This window comes from Triturus cristatus, chromosome 11 (genome assembly GCF_964204655.1).
Source record: "Triturus cristatus chromosome 11, aTriCri1.1, whole genome shotgun sequence".
NCBI lineage: Eukaryota > Metazoa > Chordata > Amphibia > Caudata > Salamandridae > Triturus > Triturus cristatus.
In genome coordinates, this window is record NC_140594.1 from 313,658,587 (window position 1) to 313,686,375 (window position 27,789).

Consider the following 27,789-nt stretch of genomic DNA (forward strand, 5'->3'; position numbering starts at 1 on the left):
GCCCAACGCGAGTGTTACCGTATCTTAGTATCTGCACTAGCACTCATGCTCAGGCGCACTGCTTCTAGAGTATGAGTGCTGCGTATGATGCCATCACGAGATATCTCCAATACAGTGATGTGTTCTTGATTATGTTGTTGCACACTACTATTGGATAACATTGTGCATCACAGAGGTTTTCATCTTGGTGCCCTACAAAGGACAGTGCCTTGTAAGCGTATGGGGTATTTGGTAACACCAAAAGGTGTTTAGTCCCAACCATAAATGATTTCACAATGACCCGTAAGAAACGGAACAAATGGACCAGTGCAATTCCATACTGTTATATCAAATGAATCAACTGACTAAATTCGTGAAAAACCCTAAAAAACAGGTTTGCCAGGGAGCCCCAAAATATAAGACATTGACTTTGGCAGCAGCAATATACCAGTCCATCAATTCCAATTGCAAAAACTGCACTCCAAAGGGCACGCCACTGCTAGCCACGATGCTGAATCTCATAGGGTAACTGACTCTTTTTTCGATTTTCAGTAGACTGTATACAAGCACTGGCAAAGCCAATAGGTCCGGCCATAATAGGATTACTTTACACTTGTAATGATCAATAAAAGGGTAAAAAGTAAAAATGTGCCAAGTGGAGCAAATAATTGCAAAAATAAAGAAATAACCCATTATTAAAATTATTCATGAAAATAATAATAAAAAAAAAATAAACCTTTGAGATTGATCGGACTGCCTTGATACTCCAAGAACAAGTTGCTTACTTTCATAACACTGTGGAGGATATGTGAACTGCCGATTCCTCACCTTTTGTGTTACTTGAAGTGCCAGATTGGATCCAGAACTCTTCCAAGCAATTGTATCTGTGAGACAACAGGAGATACCATTGCCTTAGTAACAACCTCGCCCTGCTCCACAAAGTGACAACACAGTGCTTTATAAAGGCACTACCCCTACACGTTGACATCAGTTTGTCTTAGAACTCTTCCGTGCCCTCAGATGTAGATCGTGATCAACCATTGTAGACCGCAGAGTATTTGCAAAATCTAGAGTAGGACCTTTTGAGAACCCATTTGAGTTCAGTCCACAGAATGATGGTTTAAGGATGAAGGGGGGGACAGGGAAGTAGAAGAAGTTGGGGCACAGATTCCTAATTTTAATATAACAAAGCAGTGCCTCCCAAAAGGTGAAGAGTCTAGAGAGTGGACTTGCATACGAAAGTCCTTCAAAATTGAGCTGGCATACTATTCCTCCCTGCAGACTTGTTTAGACAGTAACTCTTTGTGAAGATGTGAACGGGTGCCTACATCGCCACAAGATGCCTAAAACCAGAACACTTCTCACCAACGCTGCCTTGGCTACGGTCGAATGAGCCCAAAGGCCCTTGTGAGGCTTTTTTTTAGCCAGAGAGTAGCATGTTTTAATTACACAGGACAATCCACTTGGATAAGGATCAGTTTCTGGACTACCTTTAACTTCCTAGCCCCAACAAAGCCAAAGAACAGCTGATCTTCTAACCTGTGCACCCTGTGTGTCCTTGATGTAGAAGCTAAGAGCTCTCCTATAGTCCAGCCTTGAAGCCTGTCCTCCTCATAGGGGTAAGGTGGAAGGTAGACTGAGCGGGGAACTTTCCGAAATGGAAGGGTGACACAACTTTAGGGAAAAGAATTGTAGGAAGCTTGTAGCAGAAATTGGTCTAGAAAGAAGATGGTATATGGAGGATGTGTAAAGAGTGCCTCAGCTCACAGACAGCACACACAAGTAATTTCAACAAGACCGTCCTGATGGTCAGCTTTCTTAGGCCTGAATGGCACGCACATCAAAACATGAGGACCAAGTTAAGAACCCATTGGGGCATAATTAAGGGAGCAGAAAGAAACCTGTAAATGAGCCCCTTTAAAAATGCATTACAACCAATGACTTGAGTAATGAAGGTTGGTCAGGCAAATGCAGAAAGAGCTAACAAGTAATATTTAACAATGCCCAATTCAAAACCTTGCTAGGACAGAGATACACCAAACATCAACCTCTTTCTTCTGAAAGCAGAAATACAGATTATGGACCATTCACTTTGCCAAGGAGCACGGCACTACCCAGAAAACAAGTTTGTTGAATACATTTGTAACTGTAAGCGTTATAAACTTGCTCCATTCCCTTGTTTTAAATAGAATATAATTTGAATGCACTTAATAAAGTTATTTATTCTTAAAGTCATTCAAATAATTGCGTGTAGGACAATCAACTGTTACATTCCATCGGACAACATTCACATCACTCTGGAAACCTTGTAGCTCTGACTAACACGAGTACCAAGCTTCCTTGTCTAAGTAAAATGTGCTGCCTCGCCTATCACAAAGGTAGTTGGAGTCTCTGCAAAATCAGGAGGACCTGGGAAAAAATGGTTTCACACTTGTGTTCCCGTTTGTATTCTTGCATACAGACCCATGCCGATGGGCGTAGCTACAAGACCGGTCCTCTAGGTCTTAAAGGAATTCCTGCACATGAACAGGAGGAGAGACAAAACAGTGCGAACATCACTTTTTTTTCCCAGCGTTTTAGAGGAGGTCAGACTTCTCTCCTCAAGGGCCTGATCTTCTCTTCCCCTCACCTGTGAACCAATCACTGGTCTAAAGGGATGTCCGTCAATCCACAAGTATTACATCACAAACTGAATGATATAAATGCTACTGATGAACGTTCCCAAAGTATAAATAGCAGAAATCAGTACATGCAGCAACAACATAGGAGCTACATAAGTGAGGAATTGCAGAATGAAAAAAACACAACATAACAAACGAATCAGATCTGGACTTTGGACTCCATAAATACTATCTGAGCAGCCTCTGAAGATAGCAGTTTTTTTTTTATTACAGTGCACACTGGTTCTTCGCCAGCATCTTGCTACTTTACATATGCAGCCCTGTTGAAACCAAAGCCATTTCCATACAGAGAAGAATACTACCAAGAATAGTATAGTGCCTGCCAAAGGCACTTGAAAGCCGTGACTATTCTACACGCCTACATTGCAAACAGATTAATACACAGTCCTCATCTCATTGAAATGGGCACCGACTGTATGCACATAACACGGTTTTGACTTCTCAGGCTTCCTCAAGTGCTGGTCCTCGAAGGAGTAATGAGCAGCTCACTTCTAAAGTGGGAACCTTGTTTGACTTGACGAATTAGTGAACTCAAGTCAATGTGCAAACATAATTCACCTCCATGCGCACTGACAAACACTACATCAACGAGCAAGATGACTCCCTGGAGAAGCACCATGCAACACAGATTACGGGAGGACACCAACAAAAGCAAGTCAAGCAAACGATATCAGCTCGTTTAGACACCTTTCTTTTGGCAGAGGTATTTCTATTTATTAAGTGTATGTTATATACAGACCAAACTCTTCCAGTTGGTTTTACTCTGACCCCTCACAATGTTAGTCATTTTCAGCCGCGGTTGGTAGTGGGAGTAGCTGCCGGGCACTGACGTGGGGAGGGGGTGGGGCAGGGGCAGGGTGGGGGGTAGTAAACTATGGATTACGGAGGTTTTCAGGTAAATACACATATAAATAAATAAAACGAGTTTCGTTGCGTGCACTGCATTTGGGGATGCAGTGCACGCAACGAAATTCGTTTTATTTATTTATATGTGTACTTACCTGAAAACCTCCGTAATCCATAGTTTACTAGCCCCCACCCTGCCCCACCTCCTCCCCACGTCAGCGCCCAGCGGCTACTCCCACTACCAACCGCGGCTGGTCATTTTACCGACCCCTAAAATCGCATCTGTGGACTTTATGGCGCATATGCACTTGTAAGCAGGTGTCTCAAAAAAGATTACCAACCGTCCTTTCAACATTGCCTGATTCCTCTCCAAATGCCACACACATTCGCATTGTATTACAGGCCCAGACAAAAAGTCTATTGCGCTAGCACAATCCACCAAAATATCTGTAAAGTTGCATTACACTAACACGAAATTCCTGAAATGGAACTGTTAAGCCACGTGCATTGTAAAAAATTTACCGCAAACCCATGGGAAAAACACAAATGGCCAGAACGCAAATAGTTGCTTTTTGTGGCGTATGTGGTTTTTGGCACTTTTTATGATGAGGAATGGGTCCTTCGGTCAAGACGGATTTGTGAGCGCATTTTGCACTAAAATAGGTGCCAAAAGTATTTTTTTGTATTTTCCATAAACGGCTAAAGGGCACAGAAAGTGAATGTTATAACACAGTGGAATGCTTTAATACAGCATTGGCAAAATCAGTTGCTCAGGCTAGCATTTTCAGCTACAAGCCAAACTTATTGGCTTTGCCAAAGCCACAAGGCATGTTGAATTTCAATTTCAGCACCATACCGGCAGCTGGAGCACACATTGAGCCACCAGGGCACGGTCACTGATTACATTCAATGTGGTTACTAGTGATGCCAGAGGGTCTTCCTACAGTGGAAATTAGAAAAGCAAAAATGTGTCATCGTTTGTAATCAATTTCTTTAGCAATAAAGCAAACTAGGGTATTGCCGGTAAAAAAAATGTTGAAAAAAAAAAGTTTATGTAACTCATGTACAAGATAAAGCAGTGAATGTGACCAAGTATGATTAAGGGGGGGACTATTCAAAAATAGTCCCTTGTGCAATCCAAAGGAAGAACTTGCTAGAACGTGGAAGAATACACCCAGAAAACAGCATGAAGGTGAGAAACAAATACTCCTCTGGGCTGACCCAACATGTGACAGACACCGTTGATAGCCAATGGCTGAAGGAGGCTCACCCAAGCAAGCCAGAGAGTTAAAGGGGTCTGACCCTAAAGACAACTCTGCATTGAACAGAAATGGCTGGCTTCGCCAAACTTAAAATATTGGCATCCTTTCAGCCAACAATGCTCTTCACTGCAGTAACGGAACCGCACATGGATTTCAATTCATAACGCAATGTGTTACACTTCTCATCTTAGAAAATAATTACTCAATGCAAACTTCAAAAAAAAAAAAAAAAAAATGTATCTCTGGAAACAATCCTCCAAAATCTAATAGTACTAGTTTCTATGGCAATGCAAGGTCATCACAAATTACCAAGCATACTGTCGTCCACCATCACACAAACCAACCCACAACAGGAAACGTGCACACACGGAGGCCTGCCCTCATTCTGGCAATGCAGTACCTGTTCTATGGTCGAGGAAACGTGCTCCACCAATGCAGTAAGAGCTCCATGTATGCAATGGTGATTTATTTGTGTTAGTGTGTAATCGTGGACTGCCAGTGCCCTCCCTTTTCTCACAGTGATATCAATTTGTATTCTACAGGGCAGCAGCTGGCACCCTTGGCTGGCACTGCCCATTATACATTACCCTTACTCAAAGGTCATGAGGCAGCAGAAGGAACAGAAAAGAGAGCACACTTCCTTTACTGTTTCCTCCTTCTCCTTCCCATGTCTCTAGCAGTACAGGGGATGCTGGGAAGGGTGGAACAAAGGATCAACCAGGTGAAGTCATGAGGGGAAGGGGGTGTCAAAGGGTGTGATGTCACTTCCGTCTCTACTGGGTTTTTGGTGAACTGACATCGGAAGGGTGCGTTGCTGCTGCACGGTTGAGTGGAGGAGGGTGGACGGGTGTGTGTGTTGGGGGGGTGGGGATGTCGCACATGCATTTTCCAGCAGGGAATACGTGTACTGCTACTTACCATAGTGTACTTGTGTGTTTGTGAATCTTGAAGCGATCGTCAGTCTCTGATCGCGGGTTTGGTTAGCTAGGGAGCCAACCCTCTACCAAAGCAGAACTCCAAAGACCTGGTCATAGCACAGTCCCAGGTCTCCAATCTAGAGCGCTTGTTGCACAGTCACATCAGTAATGTAAGGGACAGAAGAACCGTGTATTAGAAACCCACGGAGGGGCCAAAAAGCGCAGCCTTGCTTGCTCTAGAAGCCACAATCACAGCCGCAGTGCGGTGTGACACCTTGTCACAGGCACTTGGACTGCTAGGACGCAGTGCGCACAATGTACATGTAGCAATACAAAGTGTGGTTCCTAACAGCCTGCATTTGCCTGCCGAGCCTCCGGCTCTGATAATACACACTGCACACCACAACAGCAGGATGCCAGAGAAGCAGCACGCGGGGGAAAAAGTGCAACACCATGCCTCCGTGCACTGGCCACACGGGCCGACCAAACATAGGCACTGGGGCCGCTGCAGCTTCGCACAGGCCCTTCTCTCGGGCAGAAATAGGATACAATGTGCTAACAGTGCACTTTTAAAAAAAAAGTTACATTCCTCCTCCAAGCGCCCTCCCTGCTGTCTCCTTTCTGGAACAGAAGCGTCCCAAGCGTTCAAACATGGCGCAGAACTAGCCCAGTACTCGCACCAGTCACGGGTACAAAGTTCTTACATGGTGGTTAAACCCATGCACCAGAAAAACAGTGTTCAAACAGAAACAGTGTGTTTGCTGCTATTATTTTGCAGTTACCTTAGCTACCGCCCAAAAAAATGTAACCCTGACTCAGATAAACTGAAGTGTAATTCTTTTTGTACAGGATGTTATAAAACGCATCGATTACATGTTCAGAATCATTTCTTCCATTACACTGGGATGAAAAGAAGCAGCAGATTTGTGATTAGCCAGCCAACAATTAAAAAAGAAAAACACAGAATGAGTCAGCCCACTTCGGCTGTGGTCTCTCTTCGGTGCACACCTGCCTACAAAGTAGTTCACTTCAGGGCCAGGGCTAGTAGGAAAAGCTAGTCTGCTTTGATTTCATTTTTTTATAACTGATTTTTGGGAAGAGTTATTTTAGCAAAAAAATGTATGCCAACCTTAGACTGATCCATTTTTATGGTTAGAAACAAAACAATCATTGGTAAAGCCAATAAGCCTCACGTTAGATTAGAATAGACTGCTCAGGATCACACCAAGCAGGAAAACCGGACCTCAGCTTTTGCTAGTGTGACTCTGCACGCCAGAGGCAAGTCAGAGGAAGAGAGGCAGTGCTTTTCATCTCTGTACAGGGCCAGAGTGTGGTCACACAAAAGTTTCATGAATTCAGATGAAACCATAAGAATGTCCACCACGTATACAGCTTTTAGCATAAGATACAAGAAAAAAGCGCTATCACGCAGTCCTATATTAAATAAGTTATTCGATTTGAATAATTAAATACCAAGTTTAAAAACCTCATAAAAAACACATTAGTGCTTTATTCTTATTATATAGTTAAGAATAAGCATACATTTAGGAAGTAAAGTTACAAGGAATGGAATGGAAGAAGAGGGTGCCTTTCAAGTTCAACCACCTTCAGTGGAGAAAGGGAGACCGGGACTGACTACTGCCTATGTGGTGGAAGACCAATATAACTGGCATCATGCAGCCAACTCTGGGATGGAAGAAAGATGGAGATTCAGAAACACTGTTCCCTCTGTGGTGGGTGAATGAAATAGGGGGACTGCAGCATGTAGTCATAACTGGTGTAAATGGAATGAACTTCGACAAGTGGGCCCCTCTAGGGTGAAAGAGGCATCATACCCATCAGGCATCCCTGGGGTGAAGGAAATGGATACTGAGAAATGCAGCAATCTTTGGTAAGGAAGAAGAAAGGCTGGAAACATCCTACACCAAGTGGGTGAAACGAGGGACTGAAACACGCCGCGGTTATGCTATGGAAAATGCATTCACCTCTGGGTTGAAAATAAGTGGTATAGTGGCATGAAAAAACCTAGATTGAAAAAAGCAGGAAACTCTGGGATGCAACATGCTGCACAAATATAAGTGGAAAGTGGCCCTGGGGGCAACTCCAACCAATGGCAAGCCACCAAGACAGGTGCGGGCCGGTTCGGACCAGTGCCAGCGGCTCCAACGGCGGTGCCACAATCTTTTAATTTTCGCGGGCGGGACGCTTGCGTTAGGCGATTGGCCGATAGGCCGGTGGGTTGAGGAGGGCGCCTGGGCAGTCATGGGGCCAGCCAAGCCTGGATAAAAGGGGGCATACATCCCCACATAGTTAATTGTCTTTCCTCGCCTGGCTGCCCCCAAAGACCTTGTTGTCATGCCCACACCCTGGACCTAGCCACCCTGCTGCTTGAAACACGGCGGTGAAGCCGACTTTTTTCCCACCCTCCCATCCCCTTAGACAGTCTTGTTCCTTTTTTGGGGCAAGGAAGGAGTCATGATGGTCATACAACAGGTTAACAACCTTGGTATCAGTAATTGAAGTGCAGGCAAATATCGAATTAGGAAGCCTTTGGCTTAAAACCGGGGCTGGGGTTGCAGTGGGGGTGTAGAGTAGGGGCTTGGACTCCCGCTACAGCGATTGTCCCTAGTCCCTCTCGGTACTCAATTTCATGGCCCCAGAGGATGTGAGGGGATGGCTTCTGCGCCAGGGGTCCAAGGTATGGTCCGGTTGCCCAGACCCATCCCCAGTGGGTGCCAGGGGGAATCCCTTCTTGGGTTGGCTATGGCATGGTTATGGTGGGGGTCCAGTTTTCATGCTGGCCCACGCTCCCTCTATCTTGAAGGGGCAGGTGAGTTTGCCTTGTTATATGCAACTTGCAGTATGGGGACCACAATCCCGAAACATTTGGAATAGTCAATGCCATGGTGCCTGGAGAGTGGCCCTCCATGACTCCTTTTGAGGATCTGTTGCTAAGAAATGACATGCATTGGTTGCCCTAATCAAAGTCTCTTGATGTACATCTTGTAAATGTCATGTGAATATTTGAATAATCAAATAATTTTGTTGATATAAAATGTTGCGTTTGTTGATTGTAATAAATATGGCCTGAGAATTGTATATTCTCTAACGCAGTGATGGTGTCTGTGTGTCTGTCTCCCTTAAAGGAATTCCCATTTGAGGAGAGGGAGGATTTGGGTAGGTCTCAGACGGTTCCCCAACTGTGGGTGGTCAGAACACGCAGCACCTTCTGTGGTGAAAAAGGAGCTGGGGTCTACAGTCACTTTTCAGGTGCCAGACAGTTCAGCAAAAGACTAATTCACTTCTGAGAAAAATGAAAATAGGCATCTACTGCACGGTGGAATATGCAGACAAGGGCTCACAGTGCTTACTGAGATAGAATGCAGCCACCTAAGGGGTAGAAGAAAGGAGGTGAAGGTTCTAAAATGCTGCAATCTGTTCCATGGAAGGGAAAGTGGGATTGACGAGGAAAACAACAAGAGTGGGAAAAACAGAGGATGGGAAGCATACATAGACATGTATGGTGGAAGAAAATGCTATTAGAACATACAGGCAACTCAAGGGTGGGGAAAAAAGGCAGAGTTTGCAGTAGGGTGATCAGGTGTCCCGGATTTGTCCCGACAGTCCTGGGTTTTGATCAGCTGTCCCGCCAGATTTCGGCAATTTTGGCTCGTGTCCCAGTTTTTAGAGGGGAGTCGGCAAAAAAAAGTGAGAGGCACTTATTGGGTGTTCTAAAGTTGAACTAGTTAGCAGCTGTTATAAGTAAGCAATTTAATTAACAGGTATGATGCTGGTTTTAGAAGTTACAATCTATGTATTTTCTTAGTGCTTCTTCTGTGTTCATTCTGCGCAGCACCGTTGATGTAAAATTGTAGACCTTCTGTTTTTGCAAAATGTCCCAGTTTTTTGGTTCTCAAGATCTGGTCACCCTAACAAGCAGCCACCACTGGGTGGAAGGGAGAATTTTGATACACAGCACCTCTTTGTGAAACAAAGAGCATTTGAACATGCAGATCAAAAGGTGTGGGGGTAATGAATGAAAGTTGTTAGCCGCCACCACGGGGGTAGGGGGCACCCATCTGCAGACATCAAAACAATACTCGAATCTGCAGATAGCTCCGAGTAGAAAATGACCGGGGTGTATGAAGACACTGGGGTGGAAGGAATAGTCGAAAATTATGTATAAACGAAATGGAATTAAATCTGAATCCGTCTCGGAGGCGAGAGGGATTTTGTAACGTGACTCCTTTACATCCGAGATGGTAAAGAAACAACATGCAGCCGACTGTTGGGGCTCAGAAGGGAGGGGTGAGATGGAGGACATATCGCCTTTTCCAGAGTGGAAGCAGAAGGAACCGAAACATACAATGGGGGGCGGTGGGTGGCTCGGGTTGCTGAAACATGAGGTCACATTTAAGAAATCAAACGAGAGGCGATATAGTACACGGCTTCTGTAACACAAAATGGAAGGAGAAAACATGCCGCCACCCTCTGGGTGGAACAAATACTACTAGTGTGCGTGCTGCATTTTGAGATGTAGGCGTCTGCCGCGTGTGCTACAACCCCCCACTCCTAGTTGCTTAGTAAACAAATATGGTAGTGCAATGTGCCACAACATTTAAAACATGTGGGAATGAAAACTCTTTCTTGTACTCTTGGTGTTCCAGTGAGTGCGGGAGGTACTGTCATCTAATATGTGGCAGGTACATCAGCACTGGGTACTTCAGGGCTCTGTTCTCCGCCAGATCTTCTTTGATCCGCGACTTTATGTAAACCTCTGGTTCAAGTGGGTGCTTGGCTGTGCCGCTTCCGCTCTCTTATAAGGCGGTATTTCAGATATTGCGTTGTTATGGTCTGTCGAGCGGTCGGAGCTAACTACTGCGGCTCTCGAGGGCATGGATTCACTCGAGGAAGTGCCAGTTTTACAAGTCTCATTTTTACAGAGACGCGGGTTTCGCTTCCATTTACAAGCACGATACACAGTGTCACTTTAATCGAGAGCTGGCGCTCGGTGCATTAAAGCAGCATTTATAATGTCAATGGGGAGCTGGGCGCTGCCGCGCCGTCCTCTAGGAGGGGCTTTCACTGAGGAATCCGGAGCGCTGCTGGCAACGGAGCGCAGGCGCTCGCTTTTCACGTTCACACTGCCCAATAACTGGGAGCACTGGCCTCGATGAGTAGATCATTAAAGAAAAGCCTGGGATCCAAAGCCCCTCGCACCTAAGACACGATCACCGCATTGAATGTGTACCTCGCTCCTGGAAGACCCCAAGGCACAGAGAGAGATGCACGCAGCTCACTCATTCAATCACGGCGGCGCCCCATACGCAAGCCTTTCCCTGGCCATGCTAGTTCTACGGAGGACAGGGCGCAGTGGCCGTATGCACGAAAAGCTAAAATAGTTTACGTGCCTTCCAGCACACGAATGGCCATGGGGGAAGGCAGCGACGCTTTCCTCACATATGGTCAGGCTGCCTAGGCCCGTTCAGCTGTCCCCGCACACGGACTGTCAGTCACCCATTCCATTTCAGGTCCCGCTACCGGCGCTGGACCTTAAGCAGGCGTTGCCTTTTTTGGGTGGCCTGGGCACCCTCCCACGGCCCCTCGAAGGAGCAACTGGGCAGGGCCGGGCAGGCCCAAATATAGGCCGAGAAGTGAGGAATTACCAATGAATTGCACGGCATTCCTAAAGTGGAGGCGGCCAGGCCTGCCTTGTGCGCGTATATAAAGGCCGGGGCCGGGTACTCAGCAGCACACAGCACCGGCAAGTCGAGCCCATCGCACTCCGAGCCCAGCCTCCAGCAGCAGCAGCTACCCCCGCAGTCATGTGCGACGACGAAGAGACCACCTCTCTGGTGTGCGACAACGGCTCAGGGCTGGTGAAAGCCGGCTTCGCTGGTGATGATGCTCCCAGGGCAGTCTTCCCATCCATCGTCGGCCGCCCTCGCCACCAGGGTGTCATGGTGGGCATGGGTCAGAAGGACTCCTACGTAGGAGATGAGGCGCAGAGCAAGAGGGGCATCCTCACCCTGAAGTACCCCATCGAGCACGGCATCATCACCAACTGGGACGACATGGAGAAGATCTGGCACCACACCTTCTACAACGAGCTGCGCGTCGCCCCAGAAGAGCACCCCACCCTGCTGACTGAAGCCCCCCTCAACCCCAAGGCCAACCGTGAGAAGATGACGCAGATCATGTTTGAGACCTTCAACGTGCCCGCCATGTACGTGGCCATCCAGGCCGTGCTGTCCCTCTACGCCTCCGGCCGTACCACCGGCATCGTGCTGGACTCCGGCGACGGCGTCACCCACAACGTGCCCATCTATGAAGGCTACGCGCTGCCCCACGCCATCCAGCGCCTGGACCTGGCCGGCCGGGACCTGACCGACTACCTCATGAAGATCCTCACCGAGCGCGGCTACTCCTTCGTCACCACCGCCGAGAGGGAGATCGTGCGCGACATCAAGGAGAAGCTCTGCTACGTGGCCCTGGACTTCGAGAACGAGATGGCCACCGCCGCCTCCTCCTCGTCCCTGGAGAAGAGCTACGAGCTGCCCGACGGCCAGGTGATCACCATCGGCAACGAGCGCTTCCGCTGCCCCGAGACCCTCTTCCAGCCCTCCTTCATCGGCATGGAGTCCGCCGGCATCCATGAGACCACCTACAACAGCATCATGAAGTGCGACATCGACATCAGGAAGGACCTGTACGCCAACAACGTGCTCTCCGGCGGCTCCACCATGTACCCCGGTATCGCTGACCGCATGCAGAAGGAGATCACCGCGCTGGCCCCCAGCACCATGAAGATCAAGATCATCGCGCCCCCTGAGCGCAAGTACTCCGTCTGGATCGGCGGCTCCATCCTGGCCTCCCTGTCCACCTTCCAGGCCATGTGGATCACCAAGCAGGAGTACGACGAGGCAGGCCCCTCCATCGTCCACCGCAAGTGCTTCTAAGCGGGAAGTCGTGCGCAGCAGCCTTGCACGCCCGGAGCCAGCCACCACCTCACTATTCTCAGGGCATTGTCATTTTGTAGAGTGGACTGGGCGATCTGCAGGGCTCCTGTACTCAGATTTCACGGCAGAGAGCTATGGACGAGAGAAGGGAGTTTGATCACTGTGAAAGATCATGGCAGCCAGGGACCGGGACTTTTGAAAGAAAACAAAGCAAAAACGTGTTGTACTCCTATGGTGAGCTTCTTTTTACATCGAGAGAAGAGAGCGTGCAGTTGACACGTTAACACTGCAGATGCTGAACTGTAATATCCTGGACAAACTGGAAGGCAACAGTTCTTGCTGACCTCATGATGATTTGTTTACACACTATGGACATTTAACATGTGAAAAGTGCCCTTTGTCATAATGGGGAAAGAGGCTGAAAATGGGTCTACCGTTTACTTATGATTTTTGCTGTTTACAGAAAAACGTTCTTGGTTCTCACTCAGTGAAAAAAATAAATTTTGTTACGTCTTGCAAACGTCTAAACGAGTCTTGCCGAGTTCTTTGTTTGCAAACACAATGTGGTATGTGAATGAAGCATATGTGTGCTGCGCTGTCGGCGAAATGCAAACATGCTGAGTAGGAATGCGGGTATTTGCAGAAACGTACCCGAGGGAGGCAAGGGGAGATGAAGCAGGGAATGTAACGCGATACGGACACATGCAAGCGAAGAATGTCCACTATTAGGGCAAAGCACGATGTCCACCTTCACTCAGCCCCACACTGACTGAAACGCAGTCTTGCTGGGGGGCGTTCTCACAAATCATAGATGTAGGAAGGGTTGTCTCAGCCAAGCCGCTATTCCACCTACAACATAAACTATAATGCTACTCTACACCCACTCCACCCAAATACTCTACCCAGCCCCCCCCACACACACACACTACCCAGCCCCCCCACACACACACACACTCTACCCAGCCCCCCACACACACACACTCACTACCCAGCCCCCCCACACACACACACTCACTACCCAGCCCCCCCACACACACTCTACCCAGCCCCCCCACACACACTCTACCCAGCCCCCCCCCACACACACACTCTACCCAGCCCCCCCCCCCACACACACACTCTACCCAGCCCCCCCCACACACACACACACACTCTACCCAGCCCCACCCTCTCCACACTCCACCCACTCTACCCAGCCCCACCCTCTCCACCCACTCCACCCACTCTACCCAGCCCCACCCTCTCCACCCACTCTACCCAGCCCCACACACTCCACCCACTCCACCCACTCTACCCAGCCCCACACACTCCACCCACTCTACCCACTCTACCCAGCCCCACACTCCACCCACTCCACCCACTCTACCCAGCCCCACACACTCCACCCACTCCACCCACTCTACCCAGCCCCACACACTCCACCCACTCTACCCACTCTACCCAGCCCCACACACTCCACCCACTCTACCCACTCTACCCAGCCCCACACACTCCACCCACTCTACCCACTCTACCCAGCCCCACACACTCCACCCACTCTACCCACTCTACCCAGCCCCACACACTCCACCCACTCTACCCACTCTACCCAGCCCCACACACTCCACCCACTCTACCCACTCTACCCAGCCCCACACACTCCACCCACTCCACCCACTCTACCCAGCCCCACACACTCCACCCACTCTACCCAGCCCCACACACTCCACCCACTCTACCCAGCCCCACACACTCCACCCACTCCACCCAGCCCCACACACTCCACCCACTCCACCCACTCTACCCAGCCCCACACACTCCACCCACTCTACCCAGCCCCACACTCCACCCACTCCACCCACTCTACCCAGCCCCACACACTCCACCCACTCTACCCAGCCCCACACACTCCACCCACTCTACCCAGCCCCACACACTCCACCCACTCCACCCACTCTACCCAGCCCCACACACTCCACCCACTCTACCCACTCTACCCAGCCCCACACACTCCACCCACTCTACCCAGCCCCACACACTCCACCCACTCTACCCACTCTACCCAGCCCCACACACTCCACCCACTCTACCCACTCTACCCAGCCCCACACACTCCACCCACTCTACCCACTCTACCCAGCCCCACACACTCCACCCACTCTACCCACTCTACCCACTCTACCCAGCCCCACACACTCCACCCACTCTACCCACTCTACCCACTCTACCCAGCCCCACACACTCCACCCACTCCACCCACTCTACCCAGCCCCACACACTCCACCCACTCTACCCACTCTACCCAGCCCCACACACTCCACCCACTCTACCCACTCTACCCACTCTACCCAGCCCCACACACTCCACCCACTCTACCCACTCTACCCACTCTACCCAGCCCCACACACTCCACCCACTCTACCCACTCTACCCACTCTACCCAGCCCCACACACTCCACCCACTCTACCCACTCTACCCAGCCCCACACACTCCACCCACTCTACCCACTCTACCCAGCCCCACACACTCCACCCACTCTACCCACTCTACCCACTCTACCCAGCCCCACACACTCCACCCACTCTACCCACTCTACCCACTCTACCCAGCCCCACACACTCCACCCACTCCACCCACTCTACCCAGCCCCACACACTCCACCCACTCTACCCACTCTACCCACTCTACCCAGCCCCACACACTCCACCCACTCTACCCACTCTACCCAGCCCCACACACTCCACCCACTCTACCCACTCTACCCACTCTACCCAGCCCCACACACTCCACCCACTCTACCCACTCTACCCACTATACCCAGCCCCACACACTCCACCCACTCTACCCACTCTACCCACTATACCCAGCCCCACACACTCCACCCACTCCACCCACTCTACCCAGCCCCACACACTCCACCCACTCTACCCACTCTACCCACTCTACCCAGCCCCACACACTCCACCCACTCTACCCACTCTACCCACTCTACCCAGCCCCACACACTCCACCCACTCTACCCACTCTACCCACTCTACCCAGCCCCACACACTCCACCCACTCCACCCACTCTACCCAGCCCCACACACTCCACCCACTCTACCCACTCTACCCACTCTACCCAGCCCCACACACTCCACCCACTCTACCCACTCTACCCACTCTACCCAGCCCCACACACTCCACCCACTCTACCCACTCTACCCACTCTACCCAGCCCCACACACTCCACCCACTCTACCCACTCTACCCAGCCCCACACACTCCACCCACTCTACCCACTCTACCCAGCCCCACACACTCCACCCACTCTACCCACTCTACCCAGCCCCACCCACTCTACCCACTCTACCCAGCCCCACCCACTCTACCCACTCTACCCAGCCCCACCCACTCTACCCACTCTACCCAGCCCCACCCACTCCACCCCACTCTACCCAGCCCCACCACACTCCACCCAGCCCCACCACACTCCACCACACTCCACCCAGCCCCACCACACTCCACCACACTCTACCCAGCCCCACCACACTCCACCACACTCTACCCAGCCCCACCACACTCCACCACACTCTACCCAGCCCCACCACACTCTACCCAGCCCCACCACACTCCACCACACTCTACCCAGCCCCACCACACTCCACCACACTCTACCCAGCCCCACCACACTCCACCACACTCTACCCAGCCCCACCACACTCCACCACACTCTACCCAGCCCCACCACACTCCACCACACTCTACCCAGCCCCACCACACTCCACCACACTCTACCCAGCCCCACCACACTCCACCACACTCTACCCAGCCCCACCACACTCCACCACACTCTACCCAGCCCCACCACACTCCACCACACTCTACCCAGCCCCACCACACTCCACCACACTCTACCCAGCCCCACCACACTCCACCACACTCTACCCAGCCCCACCACACTCCACCACACTCTACCCAGCCCCACCACACTCCTCCACACTCTACCCAGCCCCTCCACACTCCTCCACACTCCTCCACACTCCTCCACACTCCTCCACACTCCTCCACACTCCTCCACACTCCTCCACACTCCTCCACACTCCTCCACACTCCTCCACACTCCTCCACACTCCTCCACACTCCTCCACACTCCACCACACTCCACCACACTCCACCACACTCCACCACACTCCACCACACCCCACCCAGCCCCACCCAGCCCCACCCAGCCCCACCCAGCCCCACCCAGCCCCACACACTCCACCCAGCCCCACACACACTAACTCAACAAATACACACATTACTTATCCGCACACCCTTTGCTCCATATACATCTACCTTTCTCCCCACACAGCCTTCAATATACACACCCTTCATTCTACAACCACAGAAATGCCTTTCCTGTCCACACTCTAATCTAAATACACCCACTCAACATATGCAATTACCAGACTCCAACCCACCACCACTACAAATGCACACAACATCCCGGCATCATGGCACACTCCACATACACTATCTGGACACCCTAAATTCACTCCACCCAATTTGAGGGATGTTCACACTGCCCACAAAGATGCCCACAAAGCCCCACCCATAGAACTATGGTAGGCCTACGACACAAACACCTGACCCCAACACATCCGACCATGCCCCTGATGCTACATGCCCCAGTTAAGCACTTTATAGTGACATCAAACTCCCCTAGTGACTTTCCGCACCAGCTCCATCTGTCCATCCCCAAGTATTCCTTCGCTTCACCAGTGGGATTTCTAGCCATCCACCTCCACACAGGGCTTCCTCCCATGCACACTCGCACACCTCTTTCCCCACGCACCCATCCCTCCACCTCCAGACACACCCAATGCCTTCACCCCCAGACACACCCTATCACTCCACCTGCAGACACGCCTCCAATCCTACTCTCAGGTCACACTACATTGCTCTACCGCCAGTCATATCCCATCCCTCTCCACTAAGCCTATTCCTCCACATAATACTTCATCCCCCACACAATAGTCACCTACACCCCACTTCTGCATAAATACTATTCCTCTACCCGCCTGCATGCCTTCCATCAATTAAGAGCAGCTCCACCCACTGGCACTCATTTCACTCATCCACCCACACTTTTTTTTAATAAAAAAAAAAAGTTAATTCAATTTTTAAATTTTTTTTTAAAAATAGTTATATAGCCCGAACTAGACCCTATACATCGGGTATCAGAGAGCTTTACATGAGCACCAGTATCGTTACAGATTAACACATTCATTTAAAAAAATATATATATTTTTGTTAGGCATGGGGAGATTAAGTGATTTGCCCAGAATCACAGGATGTTGAACGTCCTTGCAGAGACTCGAACCCGGTTCCCCAGGTACGAGGTCGAACCGCTCTATCCGTAAGGCTACATCCTCTCCCTATTGCCTGCTTACCTCCACAATATCAGACATCCACACACACAGCCACATAGTGACCCACACTCCCGATCTAGTGATACACCACCTATATATATATATATATATATATACACAAACAACATTCACCCAAATAACTATAAAATCCGCACACACCCTCTCACACCACACTGCTCTACATTTACATGCTTCACCTTTATCAGGGAAGAGGAGGCCTCTCAAATGCCAAGTATTTTGGATCCGCCGATCTGGTTTCTTTCCCTAGGCCTTATGCCATATCTCAGTAGCACATTGTTTCAATGCTGCGGTGGCAATGTATTTCTGACAGCACTGATTCTAACCAACAAAGACCTATACAAAGGTCAAGACGTCGTAGGGGGGGTGGCCCACTCTATGTGGGGAGACACCAAACAATAACAAACCACGCCAGAACCCAATTTATTACAATGCAAAACCCTCAAACTATACCAACCTCATGCAATTCACTCACCAGCCCATATCTTATCACATACCTTCCACAAAACACATCAGACCAGTTCGCACTGCACCAAAATGCACCGCCCTCACAACTACATCCAACTTCACCACCACATCAACACCAGTGGATGGAATATCATACTACAACATAACCTCACACATTAACATGCAACATATCTGGTCTAGAGGTGAAGTCTGCTAATACACCCAAATACCACCGAGCCTCTTATTAATCAACTAACAAACTAAGAACCACCAATTTAGTAACTATTATACATCCATTCTCTATCAATAGCAAACCAAAGTCCAAGATATGCACTCTATAGATGAGACTACTTTATTTTGTTGAACACCATCACATCACACCTCACCGAAGCACCCTATTCCATTGGACCAGTGAATGGGACACATCCAAACTAGGTATCTCTCAAACTAGACCAAATTACACCATAGCACAATATACAGTGCAGCACCCAAGACCACTCCTTAACATTTTGCTTCAAATTGGAGGATGCCAACCCAGAACACTTTCCACACCATGCAACTCAAAATCCAACATTAAACACCAAAACCTACAACACATAATCAAATCATACCTACCATTCCACATACGACAACCCCACAACTCACCACACTACACCTTACGAAACAATATTACAGTAGATCAGACCATGTAACATCCCATGACCATACACTCCACTACTAAGAGCATTAACTACTCGTTAGAAAGATGCCTGCATGTAAATGGTAACACCAAGGTGTTTTGAGAACCAGTATACAGGTCGACAAAAATCATTTACTTCAGTGGAGAATATTTGGAAGCGAGACTGCCAGGTTTAGGTTCACTGTAGCAGAATTAAGTACCACAGAGGGAATGATCTGGAGGCAGATGGCGCTTGATCGAACCAGTGTCAAATGTTTGGCTTTGTGCTTGGAACATAGGGTGTCTAAAAGCGAATCTGACATTCAGAGGGATGACAAGCTGGCAAAACCACTGGATCAACTGAAGATTGCATCTTTGTTCGTGCTTAAATACATGGATCTTCAAAATAGTTACTAGTAATCGAAGGCATTTGGAAAGAGATGGATACACACCCAGTTCCTTAACCTTCCAGAGCGTTACCAGCACAGGCTGAATTTAGCCAGTGATGGTGGCTTCGGCACTTCTGATGTAGGGAGGAAAGTTTAGTGTGATCTGAATCACCACGGACTAAAGAGGTGTTTGAGACAATACATAGTTTGAGCCCCGTGTTACCTCTTGACTCTTGGGTTCCGTAGTATTTTCATGGAAACCAGCAATTCTTCAAAAGCTTCATCGAGGCATTGCCACTTAATGCAGAAAAGCAAAGATGGTTGTGAATTAGTGTAGACATACAAAAAGTATGCAGATTAGTTGATGCAGCTACATGAAGAATGTCAATTGGTCTGAACCAAGAACATTGCGTCAATGGCTACTAAAGTCAAAAGTGACAAAAAATATATATATATAAATTCACCAACAATATAGGGGGGTGTTTCAGACTACGCAATCATTGAACATGAGAGGCAGGTGCCAATCCACACAGATCTGCATAAAAAATAAATGATGCGAGTGTGCGCACATGCTAGGGAATCAGGGTGGGGTGACCAAACGTACTCATATAATGCACTGGGGTGAGTGGACGTGCTGTCGGCATGCCAAAGGCAAGCCAGTCTGCGCCCGGACCCCTGGATCTTTAAAGTCAGGATTACTATTCCACGTAGGGTACTTAAAGAGCAGTTAGTGAGGATAAACAGATTGGGTAAGTCATCCAGATGTGGGACTTTCGGGTGTGACCAACTCCCAGTGTAAAACTGGTTTATGTACCACTTGCAGGTTTGAACTCGATAACTCCCCATTTTTTTTCTCAGCCATTGCCAGACTGCCTTAGCCCTCTTCAAGAGAATACAGTCAATAAGGAACCAGTCAGGAGGGAAACCAATTTTAGGGGATTCCTCATCCACACCAGGTCCCTGATAAAAACAAAATTGAATTAACTGAATTTATGATGATCCGCCACCTGGACTGGGCTTTTATCTGGGGCCAATGAAGCCTCCGGCCTGGACCTGGCTGATGCAGTTCTATCACGATATACATTACTTAGACAAGATAGGACAGGGAGGCTAGGAGGAGGTTTGGTCATCATTTACAAGCTAAAGTACCAATGCCATCTGGAGCGGATGCAATGTGGAATTCCTGTGAGGCACTGGTTTCACTATTAATATCACTGCCAACAATTCAGTAGCTGGAGTGCTTACCTATAGGCCCCCTGGACATAGGATGATGTTTGCTATGGAGGTGGCAAACTACATTGAGCCATATTTAACGGAAAAGGAATTGACTGTCATGGGAGTCTTAAATTTCCACTTACAGGATCCCAACAATAAAGACAAGCTTGCTTGTTTGTGGCTACATCAGCAGATTAGGACTCCTACCCATGTGGCCTTGATGGGATTTTTACCAACAATGCTAGTCTATCCGTTGAGGAAGTGCTGCTGCTTACCTGGTCAGATCATAGTGCAGTATCTCTCTGTTTATTTTTCTTCCTCTTACAAGGGGATGAATGCACTAGGTATAAAGACCCACTCTTGGTACTGGAAGGAGTCTCAGCGGAGTCCTTTGCCGATACCTTTAATAGTATTCCATTTACCTTGCACGAGGATGTGGATGAGGGGGTGGAAAGTTTCTCAGTGTGGCTTTGCTCCACAGAGGACGTGGTAGCTCCCTTACGGGAAACGTCTTGGCTGAGGAAAGTACTGACTGTTCCCTGGATTACTGAGTGACTCGGGTACCTCAGGCCGGCATGTTGCCGCCAGGAGCACATCTGGAGGAAACTATACATGGAGCAGGAGAGGATGTTATACAAGGCAGCTCATAGGGACTAACATGGCGATCAGATATGAAAAATTGCTTTGTTTAAACAAATTGGAGGGGACCAACTCACCAGATGAGCTAATTAAACTTCTCCAACAGGTATCTACACCCTCAGCATTCTCAGGAACAAAGGACTCACAGGAATTATGTAAGAAGGTTGCTGATTTCTTTCAGCATAAAATTGCAAATATTTATGCAGAGCTTGATGCCCATAATACAACAGAGAATGCTTCCCCCAGTTCATGTAGGAACCTGCTGTGATGCTAGCTACCATCTAAGGAGGATAAGGAGCAGTATGTGCGGACGCTGGAGGTTTTTGCGCCTCCGACCAACGCAAGATGTAACAGAAACACTATTACTTAATATTATAATCTGGATCTCCTCAAGAGCCCGGCACAGCAAATATTTTGCACTTGGTGGGCAGTACAGTTCCTTGCTCTCTAATGACAATTATGAACAAGGCCATTAAGACTGGGCACTATTCCTAGCTGTGGAAACAGGCCATATTTCGCCCTTTACTCAAGAAGAAAAAATCTAGATCTTAGTGATCTGAAGAGCTATCAACCTCTTTCTCTGCTTCCGGTCAAATGGAAGATCATGGGGAAACACCTTAACCAAACCCTGATGGGATCTGTGGAGGAGCAGGATTTGTTGGATAGGTCGCAACACAGCTTCCGTAGGAACCATGGAACTGAAACGGCTCGGATAGTGGTGATGGACATCAGACTTCTGGTTGACACAGGGCAGGCCACGGAGCTAATCCTGTTGAATCTATCTGCGGCCTTCAGTCCCATCCCCCTTATCCTGCTGATAAATCACCTGCAGAACTGGGAATTAAAAACACAGCTTCAAATCGGTTATCCTCTTTCCTTATGGAGAGGTCCCTAAGGGTGGCAGTGAGCTAGTACCCGGCAGAGCCATTTTAGCTTGCATGTGGGGTTATTCAATATTTGCGTGTCCCCATTGGCTAAGCTTGTACTCTCCTTCGGGCTACAGGCAGTGTCATATGCAGATGACACTCAGATCATTGTGTCAATCTCGAACGATACCAAGGATACTCCAGCCAATTTCAATCTTTGCATGAAGGCTGTTGCATCTTGGATGACCAATAATTATCTGAAACTGAATGGAGAGAAGACAGGGGCCCTTCTCTTTGGAGATCCTACCTCGATTTGGAACAGCAACTGGTGGCCATACAAGCTAGATACACTTCCGACTCCGGTGGACACTTCAAAATCTAGGAAACCTTCTGGATAGCAAGCAGTCTATGGAACATCATGTTAATAATACAGTCTCAATCTGTTTCTGGATAATTAGAATGTTGAGATTCTCGATTATGGCCATTTTAGCTCGTAAGCACGTGGCTTTTGCCCTGGTCTCCTCAAGGATAGATTATTGTAATGCGATCTGCCTTCTGCAAAGCAACAACTTAAGCAGAATTCAATGACAAGGCTCATGCTGTAAATTCCAAAGCGGCACCCTGTGCCGAACAGACTCCGAGAACTGCATTGACTTCTGGTAGAGAAGCTTGTTTTGTTGGAGTCCTTATGATTGCTGCATAAAGATCTCGATGTGGAAAATGCAGCAGATATCAAAGCCAGGTTCAAATAACATGTACCTGCTAATAATCTTCGCTCAGCACACCAAAACTGGATAGTGGCCCCCAAGTCCAGAAGAAGAAACTGAGAGGCAGAGCTTTCAGTTGCAGAGGCAAGGCACGGGAATACTCTTCCACGCCATCTTACATCCCTGAAGATGCATCTCCCTTTTAGAAAAGCCTTAAAAACATGGCTATATAATATGTGTGCAGTATACACTATGCGGCTTTGCAACACTACAGCACCTAGAGGCCCATGGGCCTTTGTACACTTAATGCATTTTGTTAATTTCATTTCATACGTGTGTGGTACCAGCAAGCACAGAGCTCTGAAATCACTACTTTGATAACATATATGTCCTGGTAGCAGTACCATGAATTCTTATTTTGAGACCCGGCGGTTGCCGCTTGACTACCAGTTATGACTAAACCCAATGATTCTACCTTTATAGATTTTAGAACGAGTAAACATTCAAACAGTCCTTTGGGATTTGAACCAGTTACGTGCAGTTTATGCAGATGACTTAAGTGCCTACTCAATTCGACTGTTTTAAAGATCCTATGCTCTGCAGCTTTCAATACCCGTGTATCTTGGGGAAAATGGCACTGTAAGTAATTTGTTTCCGTGTTTGAATGCGCACAAGCAGGAGAGTGTTAGAGGGCACTTGAGCTGAACTTACCTTTCATTCACGAACGTTAATAACCAAGAATTTATTGGAATGAAACAGTATTCAATGGGACATTTCATATTTCGAATACACCAACACAGAAGAGTGGAAATAGGAAGTACCTACCTCTTCAGGCATACAAGTTCACTCTCAGCCCAATGGGAGATCAATTCTTCCTTTTTTGTTTTTTCACAGAGCGTCACTGTTGTCATTCAGCCACCCGTTAATTTAACTGAGAATACATGAAGCCCGGTTTTCTTTTGTGCTTGAGCTTTAACAGCCATAATGCAAGCGAAAGATCTTGCCAACTGGAAAAGTAGTCACATTCAACAACTGTTGGATGGTCAGTTATTGATTACGGACTGACCCTGTAACTCACGAGTACTGGGTAGCGGTAAGTACGCAAATGCCAGGTTTGATGCGCCTCCTCATGTCCCAGATTATGCCAAATATTTGTTTTTCTCATAGCTTTCCTGAGTTTGCTCCCCATGACACGTCCATCACCCAGACAGCTGAGCCTTTACTGAACTAGCTTGTAATAAAGAGCCACTCGATTGAATAACTTTGCCATAGGTTTATTTATTTGACTTCACAAAAGATAAAACAGAAATGCATTAAAATACACACTTTATCAAGCTATCAAAGCATTGCTTAATTCTTGATGGGAACACAGGTGTGGCAGCGAAAGGATAGAAAGAAGTGTTAGTGCATGATGCTTCTCACCTAAAATCCTTGTCCACCGTTCATACTCAGAGTACATTTCTTCATAATTTCTGGGTTTTTGACAACCTATGGTCCTTACAATCATATAAAAAAGTATGTATATCATCACTTCACTGAACTGATACAGACAACATGTGTGAATTACTCCGTGATGTAGATAATCTGTGGGTGCTTAACCCAATAGCATGTTCAAATGACCACCATTAGATTTAGAAGCCATTAGGTTTTCTTTCACCAAGTGTCAATACTCCTCTAACTGGCCTATGACCGGTGTGTCCTTTTTATTTGAACTGAACTTTATCAGCCTGCAAATCCTGCATAGCTTTTTAAATTACTCACCAACATCCACTTTCTCTGCTGTTTTAGTGTGAGCTTCCCATTGATTGATTAAACTAAGTCAGTGCCTCTTCTTGACTATGTAAGCTCCCTCAGAAAATCAGCTGGTGTAGGTTTCAAATGAAGGAAGTTTTATTTTCCAACTTGTCAGCTTTATAACTGGTGATCCGAGTTCTATACCCAGTTTCCCCACTTGATCTGACCGAACTGCACACGGGCCAATCACTAACTTACCACCTGAATTCCCATAGATGCTAAAAGTGGAAGAACGCAGGAACTGAATCATTTGCAGCATTCAGCACTACTTGCAGAAAGTGAGCATTTACTTCCAGGAAGTGCTGAAATGAAGGGGGAACCGGCCGGATCCCGGTTCCGGCAGCTATTTTCCAACCCGATCGGGGATCTGCACGGCCCCAGTGAAATATGGTGAAGAGATCCCGGTGTGATTTGCCAGTGCCAGGATACAGTTCAGCAGCATCTGCACGTTGCATGCTCGGAGCAGCAACGTGTATGTGGTGAGAACCTGATTTTCTCTTCCAGCTTCGGCCCAAAACAAAGGGCGAATTTTAAGGGACATCATCCCTCTTTATGTTCGAGTGGAATCCTGGCTGAGAGGTAACCGGAGCCTAACACCTAGATTCCAAGGCAAGGGGAAACAAAGACACATAGCTTGTTATCACTCCACAAGTACTTAAGAGAGACAGAAGTACTTAGAAGTATTGGAGGCATGTTTTTGACTCTGTGGAACCCCTATATGTAAGAGAGATGCAAGCACTGTAAGAAGGTCACCAGTATCGAGCATTTACACAACTAATAATTTCAATAGCACTTTCTAATTGTATTTAATACTTTTATAGCACTACTCATTCCACTGTATGGTGTCAGAGGGCTTACAGAATTGCGAACCGCTGCTCCAGGGATTGGATGATTTTAATAGTGGAAACAGTGCGTGAAATGCTGATAATTCTAGAACAAGAAATAAATTATTTAGAGGAAAAACTAAAAGCCAGTAATGCTTTAGACGAAGCTAAGAACAAACTAGCCACAATAAATCAAGAAATACTAGAATTAGATGAATACCTCATAAAGAAAAAAACTGAGAAACTGAAAAAAGATTGTAGGTGGTTCTTACAAGAGAAAATATATCCATACCTGGGTTCTAATTTATCAGGATGGTCACCAACCTGTAGAACACTACAATCCACAACCTAATAGAAGACAAAAAATTGTGACTTTTTCTGATACTAACTCCTCTGATTCTGATTGTCCATCAGTAGGTGAGAGACAACCATATAATCAAAGAAATATGAGAGGCCAACAAATTAACCATTATCAAGCGGCACCTTCACCTTTTTTACCAAGAGGCAGGATGAAATTCCAGAGACAAGAACAGGATTATTATCCTCCGATGGAGCAACAACATCCACAACCTTACATGCGGACCCGAAATCACCAATATTGGAAACAATAAATAACAGATTAGAAGAACAAGACCTCATCCCTATTTATAATCTGTCTAGACATCAACTTACTCGAGAAGAAATGAACTTGTTAAGTAAGGGGCTTTCTTTTGTCCCTAGTACTCAGCTCAATCTTTTTAGACTACACAAAGATATTTTTGCATTTTTTAGGAAAATCAGACTGAACAAATTTATGTCACTAAGAGATCCATTAGAAGAAGACATTAATTTTTCAGGCCAGTACTATATGGCATACCAAAAACACACAAAAATGCATCAGATCCACCCCTCAGACCGATCATATCAGCAATAAATTCCATCACAGAACCTCTGTCACAGTATGTGGACGCCTTCTTGTGTCCCCCTAACCACCTCATATGCCTCCTACATTAATGACACAGGACACATGATAAACACATTAGAACACAAACCTTTCAATCAACACACTCAGTATATGGTAACCCTAGATATTGAGTCGTTATATACTAATATACCCCAGGACCTGGCCATAGAGTCAGTGGCAGCCCTTTTGGCCAGGATTCCTGGGGAAAGACCTGACCAGTTCATTTTGGAATGTCTAGATATAGTGTTACATCATAACTACTTTCACTTTGATGACATCCTATATAAACAAACGAAAGGTACCAGCATGGGGGCTTCCTTTGCGCAGAGTGTGGCGAATATCTATATGGGAGAGCATGAGCAAAAACATTTTCAATGAGGCTGCGCCCTACTATGAGAATATCACCTATTGGCATAGGTTCATTGATATTTTTTTCATATGGACAGGGATTGAGCAGGATTTACAGGATTTTGTAGCATGGCTTAATCTCAGTGATGCTAATTTGAGATTTACCATTTAACTATTCAAAGGATAAAGCAGAATTCCTGGATATTTGGATCATGGGAAGACAGGAACATTTTGAAGTAAGTCTGTTTAGAAAACCCACAGCACAAAATACAATTGTGGAGCATAGCAGTTACCACCCAGCTTGTCAAAAAGATTCAGTCCCATTTGGGGAATTCTTAAGAATAAGGAGAAATTGTACCACCATGAAAGACTTTGTAGAGAATGCAGAACAACTCCAGAAGCGTCTCCTTCAGAGAGGATACCCCAAAAGGCTAGTGCGTCAATCCTTTAAGCGGGCAAAGTATTATAACAGAGTCATTGCTAGGTGGGAGAAACAAACAACCTTCTGACACCATGGGGTGTGTAGTGGACCACTCAATTATAAATAGCAAGGTTAAACAAATTCTGGACAGGAATTGGAGGATTCTCACAGCCCATGACCAAGATCTAAAGAAACCTATTGTTGCTTTTGAAAGAAATCCCAATCTTCGACATAAACTAGTACACAGTAGGCCAAAAATTAAGACCACTATGAGACAAACAACACTAGAAGGACTACCAGCTTGTGTAGGCAATTACAGATGTGGCAATTGCCATTCTTGCCCATCTGCTATTACCACACAAAACTGGACATATGGAGGTAAGACAGGAAAACGCACACAGATGACGAATTGCAGAACCATGAATATTGTATATCTTATCCTGTGCCCTTGTGGCTTAGGCTACATAGGGGAAACAGGACGCGAATTTCGCGTCAGATTT

At 47.5% G+C, this 27,789-nt stretch overlaps 2 protein-coding genes across 3 annotated transcripts in view; one reads left to right on the forward strand and one right to left on the reverse strand.

Moving 5' to 3' along the window:
• The window catches only part of MED13L (mediator complex subunit 13L), a 964,037-nt gene that overhangs the window by 694,438 nt on the left and 241,810 nt on the right, over positions 1-27,789 (reverse strand). The gene's annotated exons all lie outside the window — the stretch shown is intronic.
• Positions 11,340-13,172, forward strand: LOC146784110 (actin, alpha cardiac muscle 1-like). The gene has a single exon (XM_085634432.1). It carries the CDS (start codon positions 11,511-11,513, stop codon positions 12,642-12,644), a length of 1,134 nt encoding a protein of 377 aa, XP_085490558.1. The 5' UTR covers positions 11,340-11,510; the 3' UTR covers positions 12,645-13,172.

Bases quoted from the DNA above. Each gene is read 5' to 3' on its own strand.
- LOC146784110 (XM_085634432.1), top strand. From the start codon at position 11,511: ATGTGCGACGACGAAGAGACCACCTCTCTGGTGTGCGACAACGGCTCA.